Raw genomic sequence first — 9,180 nt, forward strand, 5'->3', positions numbered from 1 at the left:
CCTGGATTTTATATAGATTTATTAATGTAGTAATTTATTCATGCTTTTGTTTCTAATTTTTCTATTCATACATTTATTTCAATATTAATTAATTAATTAATGCCTTTATTCCCTGTATTCACTTATACATTTATTGATGTAGTCATTTATTTATACATTCATTGATGTAGTCATATATTTATACATTCATTGATGTAGTCATTTATTTATATATTTATTGATGTAGTCATATATTGAGACTTCAGTCGTGTCCCTGTAGTTCTGCAGCTTCTCCGGCAGAAAACCGAAACCTTCTGCTAAACAACGTCCTCTCCATAATAACTGAACTATTATTATGAAACCTGTGAACTATAGTTTCTATTTTAAACGTGTTGTTGTCTTTTTAATCACGTGGCGTGAGAGACGCGCAGAGCAGGTTTCTTTCCTGGAAGCGAAAGTGAAAGTGTGAGAGCAGAGTGGCTCAGCACAGTTGGGTCTGTGTGTCCGAGCAGAGAAAGAGATTTCACAGAGAAATGATCATGAGTCTGATCCTGAACGTGCTCAGTTACTGCTGCCTGGGTCTGGGTCTGTGTGCGGGTGAGTTAAGGGCGCGCTCACACTCTTTAGTACAGTTTGGGTCCGAACCGCGACTCTACTGCGTTAGATCACACTGGACTATAGTAAATATGATACTCAACTATACTGGACTATACTAAAATATACTAAACTATACTAAACACTGCATTATATAACACTGGACTATACTAAATATACTAAATATACTAATACTGCATTATATCACACTGGACTAAAGTAAATATTATACTCAACTATACTGTACTATAGTAAATACTGCATTATACTTTATTAAACTATACTGTACTATACTAAAATATACTTTACTATAGAAAATACTTCATTCTACTTTAATACTGCGTTATATTATACTTTACTATAGTTAAATATACTGTACTATAGTAAATACTGCATTATATTATACTTTACTATAGTAAATATACTGGACAATAGTAAATACTTCATTATACTTTATTAAACTATACTAAACTATATATTATACTGCATTTACTGTACTTTTTTTATACTATACCACAGTACTGATATTATACTGTGTCACTCTGAGGCAGTACAGTAAACCACACTTTCAGTTTAGGGAGGGTTACCTTTAAACATATTCCACTGCAGATGACTGAATAATGCCCTAAAATATCATTTGAAAGATGTTCGATTACTCAAAACAAGTGAGGGATTCTAAACAATTTGATGCTAAATGACTCAAAAAAGATGCAAAATGACAAAAAATAAATGCAAAATGACTAAAAAACGAAGCAAAATGACTAAAAACATTCAAAACCACCACAAAAAGATGCAAAATGACTTAGAATAGATGCAAAATGACTAAAAATAGATGCAAAATGACTAAAAGCATGCAAAACACCACAAAAAGATGCAAAATAACTAAAAACAGATGCAAAACACCACAAAAAGATGCAAAATGACTAAAAACAGATGCAAAAAAACACAAAAAGATGCAAAATGACTCAAAACAGATGCAAAACCACCACAAAAAGATGCAAAATGACTCAAAACAGATGCAAAACCACCACAAAAAGATGCAAAATGACTTAAAATAGATGCAAAACCACCACAAAAAGATGCAAAATGACTTAAAATAGATGCAAAAACACCACAAAAAGATGCAAAATGACTGAATAATGCCCTAAAATATCATTTGAAACATATTCCATTTGATTACTCAAATTAAGTGACGGATTCTAAACACTTTGATGCACAATGACTGAAAATAGATGCAAAATGACTAAAAATAGATGCAAAACACCACAAAAAGATGCAAAATGACTGAATAATGCCCTAAAATATCATTTGAAACATATTCCATTTGATTACTCAAATTAAGTGACGGATTCTAAACACTTTGATGCGAGATGACTAAAAAAAGATGCAAAATGACTAAAAAAAGATGCAAAATGACTAAAAATAGATGCAAAATTATTAAAAATAGATGCAAACTACAAACTAACCAAACTGTATGTCAGCTGATTGAGTCTGTGTCCTCAGGCGTGCAGTGTGTCCATCAGATGTCATGGCTGCCCTGCCAGTTCACCGATGAACGCGTGTTTGTGAATAATGAGGGTCACACGGAGACGCAGCTCGTCCACAGAGAGGCCATGCTGCAGTTTGGTGAAATAGGCGACGCTCCTGTTAATCCGCACGCCGTCACTTTCATGGTCACCGGTAAGACCTGCAGCCTACAGACTCAACGGACCGGAAACTGTCGTATTCTAATGTGTTCCGTCCTGCTCTAGGGTCCAGGTTGGACCTGCGGCGCTACGCGGAGGGAGTGGAAGCAGAGCAGCTGGAGTGTGAGCTGCGTAGGTTCAGCACAGAGGGCATTCAGGTCCGCTGGCCAGTCATGGGGGCCCGGGAGTACAACCACTGGTTCAGCTGCACCCTCAGACACACCAAGTTCACAGTCAGCGGTTTCCTCAGACACCCATCTGACCAGGCCCCCCCGGGACAGCAGGACTACCGCAAATGGCCCGTCATCGGGGACAGAGAGACTCTCACCACAACTGGTAACAACACTGTGTCTTTCATTTGAACCGTTTTGGGATAAAACTTATATTGTGAGAGCTAAATCTATCTTCCTGCCTCTCTGTCCACAGTTGCCATGGTCATCAAAACCCAGTCTCCATCAGTGAGAGCAGGCCTGGGCTCCCAACAGAAGCTTCACTGCCAGTTTGCGGTTGACCACAAAGGGCCGAACGTCACCGCGGAGTGGCACTGGCAGCACCGTGGAGAGAGAGTCAGACTCTTCAGTCACACCAGCCGCACAGGGCAGACCCAGGGCACCGGGGTCGGGCTGAGGAGCCTGGCAGGCGGGGATGCTTCCTACAACCTGCCCTTCGCCAAGATGAGCAGTGAAGGGACGTACGTTTGTTCGGTGACAGTGATTCCCCTGTTTGCCAGTCTGGATATAAATCTGCGTATTGAAGGTGACGAGGAGTTAAAAAGGATGCATATGTCAGTCAGTCGGATCTGTCGCCTTCTGATGTCATTTTATTCTGTCTCCTCAGAGCCTCCCCGTGTGTCCCTCAACGTCGGACCCACTCTCTCACTGCAGGAGGGCGGGGAGCAGAAGGTTGCATGTGAGGCGGGGGGTTACTACCCTCTGGATGTGACCATAGATTGGTACGTGCAGGATCCCTCAGTGTCGGGACAGAGGGTGGGCGCCCCTCTCCCCAAGGTGCTCCCGAACATCCTGCTGTCCAGCCACAAAAACAACCAGGACAAGACGTTCTCGCTGACAGCTTTCTTCTACCTCAAGGCTGCGCTCAGGGACTCAGGGAAACAGTTCACCTGCAGCGTGTCCCATCAGTCCCTGAGAGTGCCCATCAGAAAGAGCTTCATCCTGACTGTTGAGGGTGAGTGGAGCATGTGCTGTGGGCGACCACACTGTGGCAGCAGAGGAGCATGTCTGACACTCAGAACAATCAGGAGGTGCTCTATGACCACAAACAGGCTAAAAATTATGACAAACGACCCAAAATGATCATAAATAAATGCAAAATGAGTAAAAATACAAACAAAATGATCACAAAGAAACACAAAATTACCTCAAAAAGATGCAAAATGACTAAAAATAGATGCAAAATGACTAATAACATGCAAAACGATCACAAATGGAAGCAAAATGACCAAATACAGATAGAAAATTTACCATAAAAGCATGCAAAATGACTTACAACAGATGTAGACAGCACAAAAGATGCAAAATGACTAACAACAGATGTAAAACCAGCACAAAAGATGCAAAATGACTAAAAATAGATGCAAAACCACCTAAAAAGTTGCACAATGACTGAAAATAGATGCAGAACGACCACAAAAGGATGCAAAATGACTAACAACCGATGCAGAACCAGAGCAATAGATGCACAACGTCTAGAAACAGCTGCAAAATGACTAAAATTAGATGCAAAACTGGCAAAAAAGTTGCACAATGACTGAAACTAGATGCAGAACGACCATAAAAGGTAAGCAAAATGACTATAACCATGCAAAACCACCACAAAAAGGATGCAAAATGACTAAATATAGATTAAAAAACACCTCAAAAGGATGCAAAATGACTGCAAACAGATGTAAAACCAGCACAAATGGATGCAAAATGACTAAAAACGTGCAAAACAACTACTAAATGATGCAAAATGACTAAATACAGATATGAAACACTCCAAATGGATGCAAAATTACTGCAAATAGACATAAAACCACCACAAAAGGATGCAAAATGACTAACAACAGATGTAAAACCATCCTAATAAGATGCCAAATGACCAACAGTAGACTCTTTGAGACCCTTGTGTGTGTGTGTGTGTGTGTGTGTGTGTGTGTGTGTGTGTGTGTGTGTGTGTGTGTGTGTGTGTGTGTGCGTGTGCGCGCGCGCGCATGTGTGTGTGTTGTTCCTGTGTAGACAGAGTGGGGGGCCCCTCACACGTCTGTGCCCGGGGGCCCGTTGTCTCCTGATGTGCCATGCTGACCCCTGAGGTCATGTTTGTTGTGTGTTTCTCCGCTCAGAGCCGAGCAGCTGGTTGTTTAACCTCGGCCTCACGGCGCTCACGCTGGCCGTCATCCTGTGTCTGCTGCTGCGTTACCTGCACTCAGGTAAGTCTGGGCAAAGAAGACAAATACAGGGCATATTGTATACACTGTTTATATTTGACTAAATAGATTTATAAATACTACAAATGAGCCGATAAAAGGACCTTTGAACACGACTCTGCTGCGGTGTGAGGCGTCTTTGGATCGAGTCGAAGCTTCTGTCATAATGAGAAACTAGTTTAAATGATTTAAAAGCACTGTGAAAGAACGGTTCATCCATAACAACTGTAATAATGACAATAATAATAATACATTTTATGTATAGGCGCCTTTCTAAGCACTCAAGGACACTTAAACACACACTATACTAAAAAGGGGAGGAAACAAAATGATCAAATCAGGTGAAAATAACAACAACAACAACAACAGTGCGAATGAGATCAGAGGGAAAAAGGCAGATTTGAACAGGTGGGTTTTCAGTTCCACAGACGTGTGGTGGTGAGACGGGCAGGTGGATGGAGGAGGAGGATCAGAGAGCGCACTCCCACTGTGCGTGCGTCCCGTGCCCCGTGCTTTAGGGTCCTTGTCCCCCCCTCCAGGCCCGTTTGTACTCACGCTACCTGGGCCTCGGAGAATGCTTCTTGCTGCCTATACGTCATCACGCCGTAACACGTCACACGCATTGATGACGTCATGGCGATGCGTCGCTTTGTTTCCAAATCTTTCCATAGACCTCAGAGTTTTTGTGCGTCTTGTCGACTGTTTTTGAATCTTTTCATCGACCAAATCTGCAGTAAACACTCCACCTCCGCATCACACCAACGTGAACCTTTCACCGCCATTGTTTTAAATGTCCGTGCATGGTCTGTCCTTCTTTTTTCTACGTCCCAACAGGCGCACAGGAAATGACCTCAGAACCGCCGTAGGCCTCGTGCTCGTACACGTGCGCACGCTCGTGCTCGTACATGTGCAAACGTGCTTTACAAAAGCCCACCTCTCTCAAATGGGCCGTGGACCGCAACTGTGCCGCTCCTAGACGCGTTACGGTTGCACTCACACTGGTCAAAGGAACCAGACTTTAGCCGTGAAACATGCCTGGGCACGGTACGGATGGACAGTGTAAGTGCGCCCTGAGAGTGCGGGAGGGCGAGGCAACGTGGAGGAGGTCTGACAGGAAGGGGGGGGGGGCTTAAATGCAAAGAGGAGGATTTTGGATCCAATGCGTAACGTGATTGGGAGCTAGTGGAGCTGTTGTAGGACGGGGGTGATGTGGTGGATGGATGGGGTCCTTGTGACGGTGCGGGCAGCTGAGTTCTGGACTAACGTGAGTTTACTGGAGGGATATGTGAGCGACACCGGAGAGGAGAGCACTGCAATAATCTGTGTTCACGTCAGTTTGACTTATGATGACTAAAAAAAGTAATATTCTCATTTCTTTTCTTCACAGCAGGGAAACAATCACGGCAGGTGAGATGATATGAGAACAAAACCGTTTTTAATTTAACCACTGTCTTTAACGTAGACCAATAGTTCATCTGTGTGTGTGTGTGTGTGCGTGCGTGTGCGTGCGTGTGCGTGCGTGTGCGTGTGTGCGTGTGTGTGTGTGTGTGTGCGTGTGCGTGTGTGTTTTCAGAAGAAGCCGTACTGAGCAGAAAAGCACCAGTGAAGGCCGACGCTCCTCCTCACTCCATCGGTTTAGTTGTCGAACGTCTCAGACTTTTGTTTGAAGGTGAATTTGTGTTTCTGTGAAACTTGAATGTGTTTTTTTTGTTGCTTTGATGATTTTGAAAAGAACTTGATTGGTTTTTCTGGAGAAACATCGATCGGCACGACTTATTCAACCGGTAAAAATGCAACAACCACTGCTTGAAAGTGAGGAAGATCTTCTACTTCAGTGAGAGGAGCAACAACACGGAGCAGAAATACTCTTTAAGACGCTTAAATCCTGCATTCAAAAACATACTTTAAGTACCAAAAGTTAAAGAACGCATCATGAAAAATAGCCCATTTCTTAATAATGTGCGTTATATTGTTGTATTTGAATTATTGATGCATTAGAGTGTTAATCACTTTAATGTTGGAGCTCATTTGAACCACTTTGTACAGGATACTGCTGAGTAGCTTCAACCAGGAATCAGTAACTTTGATATTAATCTAAATGTGTAAAGTATCCTGTAGTGGCCATTTGTCAGCAAAATCAAAATCAAAATATCATCAGACAGAATCAAAGGGGCACTGAGGCACAATATTTGGTGTACGCAGGTAAAAGAAGTCCGTTGTGCAAAGTCTCCCATGATGTATTGCTCCAAACGAGCTCTCACTCAGGTGCAGGCTGGTCTCACCTGCCTACCTACTTTACAACCTCAGGTCATACAAATAATAGTTATTATAATAATATAATTCAACTAAACAGATAACTACAAAAAGAAATGATCATGAATGAATCTAAATAAAGCAAACGTCTAGAATAGATGATAAAAAAGTAGTTTTCAGGTCATACAATAAACACTGCACGGCCAAAATACAACAAACGTGACTTTACACATAACTTTTGTCTTTTCTGATTGTAATAGCAAATTTAATTTAAACATAGATGGATGTAAATAATACAAACATCACAAACCTGTGTATCTGCACACACACATGCAGGTGCACAGGCAACATGACACACACACCAGCAGAGGAAAAAATCCTCCAACAGGGATGTAAACTAAAAATAGACGCAACACCATCATAAATGGATGCAAAATGATTAAATACAGAGAAAAACAACAACAAAAGGATGCAAAATGACTAAATACAGATACAAACAACAACAAAAGGATGCAAAATGACTAAATACAGATAAAAAACAACAACAAAAGGATGCAAAATGACTAAATACAGATACAAACAACAACAAAAGGATGCAAAATGACTAAATACAGATAAAAAACAACAACAAAAGGATGCAAAATGACTAAATACAGATTCAAAACAACAACAAAAGGATGCAAAATGACTAACAATAGATGCAACACCACCATAAAAGGATTCAAAATGACTAAATACAGATAAAAACAACAACAAAAGGATTCAAAATGACTAAATACAGATAAAAAACAACAACAAAAGGATTCAAAATGACTAAATACAGATGTAAAACCATCCTAAAAAGATGCCAAATGACCATAAGTAGACTCTTTGAAACTCCTGAGTTTGTGCGTGTCCCTACATAGAAAGAGTAAACAATGCATGATTTGAATTATTTTTAAAACTGTCTGTGCTGATGTTTCATGAGGAAGTGAATGCATTCAGTTCATTTGTGTGTCTGAGTGAGAAACACTTGAGTGTAAACTAGAAGTTTTGTTTGTTTACAAGAAAACTCCACGGGGTCTCTTTAATAAAACGTCTCTGCAGTGAAACGTGAGAAGACCAGCTGCGTAATAACAGCGTAATAAAAAAAGGTGATGTAACGTTGATGCTGTGTGTTTAATACACCTACGGTTTGATAATGGATTTAGATTCATGTTTAAATAATAAAATACCTCGGGGTAAATGGATGAAGAATCACTGTCAGTTATTCGTCTGTGACTAAACATTAATAAATGTTAAAAGTTCCTTTCACAGCTCACTGTGAGCAAGTCAGTCGCTTCATAAACACTTATTATTCACTTTAGAAAATACTTTCTTTATTATGTGTTCGGCGTTGGACTGGGGAACGACTGAACCCAAACTGTGTAAAGAAGTCAATTCACTTTGGAGGAGAAAGGGTCAGAGTCCAGATCTAAACCCCACAGAGAATCTCTGGAAAATCATCGGTGACAAAGTCATGTGTAAGAAACCCACTACAGTTACAGTGTGGCAGCAGAGGAACATATCTGACACATAATATGACCACAAACATGCAGAAAGTCTTACTATGACTATAAATACAAACCACAAAATGTCCTCAAAAATATGCAAAATTACTCAAAATAGATGCAAAACTACCATGAAGGGAAGCAAAATGACTTGAAATAAATGAAAAAGGAGGACAAGGAAAGCAAAATGACTAAAAATAGATGCAAAACTAACATAAAGGGGAGTAAAATGGCTAAAAATAGATGCAAACATACCTTAATGCGAAGCAAAATGACTAAAAATTGAGGCAAAACCACCACTAAATATGCAAAATAACAAAATAGATGCAAAACCACCACAAAAGATGCAAAATGACTAAACATAGACGCAAAACTATCATAAAGGGAAGCAAAAAGACTAAAATAGATGAAAAATAGGTGCAAACCACCACAAAAAAATGCAAAATGACTAAAAATAGATGCAAACATATCATTAAGGGAAGCAAAATGACACAAAGTCGATGTAAAACTATCATAAAGTAGATGTAAAACTATCATAGAGGGAAGCAAAATGACTAAATACAGATAAAACCACCACAAAAGATGCAAAATGACTAAAGTCCAGCAGTGGTATATAGTATTTATAATTTATTCTCTGTAAAACCGGATGCACTGCTCCTTTAAGGTTAATAACTCTGTGATAAATACGCTGTGGGCCCTAAATCCCACACCGTAA

The 9,180-nt window shown here is 40.3% G+C and overlaps 1 protein-coding gene across 2 annotated transcripts; it reads left to right on the forward strand.

Moving 5' to 3' along the window:
* The first annotated feature begins 455 nt into the window (after positions 1–455).
* LOC310947003 (tapasin-like) lies at positions 456–8,110 on the forward strand. 2 transcript variants are annotated; one of them, XM_083913618.1, is made up of 8 exons: positions 456–576; positions 2,077–2,253; positions 2,325–2,594; positions 2,685–3,014; positions 3,096–3,443; positions 4,600–4,686; positions 6,071–6,090; positions 6,257–8,110. In XM_083913618.1, the coding sequence occupies exons 1-8, from the start codon at positions 513–515 to the stop codon at positions 6,269–6,271; spliced, it is 1,311 nt and encodes a 436-aa protein (XP_083769744.1). In that variant the 5' UTR covers positions 456–512; the 3' UTR covers positions 6,272–8,110. The 2 variants fall into 2 exon arrangements, with proteins under 2 accessions (XP_083769744.1, XP_083769745.1); XM_083913619.1 differs by having other exon boundaries at positions 6,260–8,110.
* The last annotated feature ends 1,070 nt before the right edge of the window (positions 8,111–9,180 follow it).

This window comes from Echiichthys vipera (assembly GCF_963691815.1).
Source record: "Echiichthys vipera genome assembly, chromosome: 5".
Classification (NCBI taxonomy): domain Eukaryota; kingdom Metazoa; phylum Chordata; class Actinopteri; order Perciformes; family Trachinidae; genus Echiichthys; species Echiichthys vipera.

Coding starts and splice junctions, on each gene's coding strand:
- LOC310947003 (XM_083913618.1), top strand. CDS start 513: ATGATCATGAGTCTGATCCTGAACGTGCTCAGTTACTGCTGCCTGGGT. Junction 577..2,076: donor GGGTCTGGGTCTGTGTGCGG/GTGAGTTAAGGG, acceptor CTGTGTCCTCAG/GCGTGCAGTGTGTCCATCAG. Junction 3,444..4,599: donor CTTCATCCTGACTGTTGAGG/GTGAGTGGAGCA, acceptor TTCTCCGCTCAG/AGCCGAGCAGCTGGTTGTTT.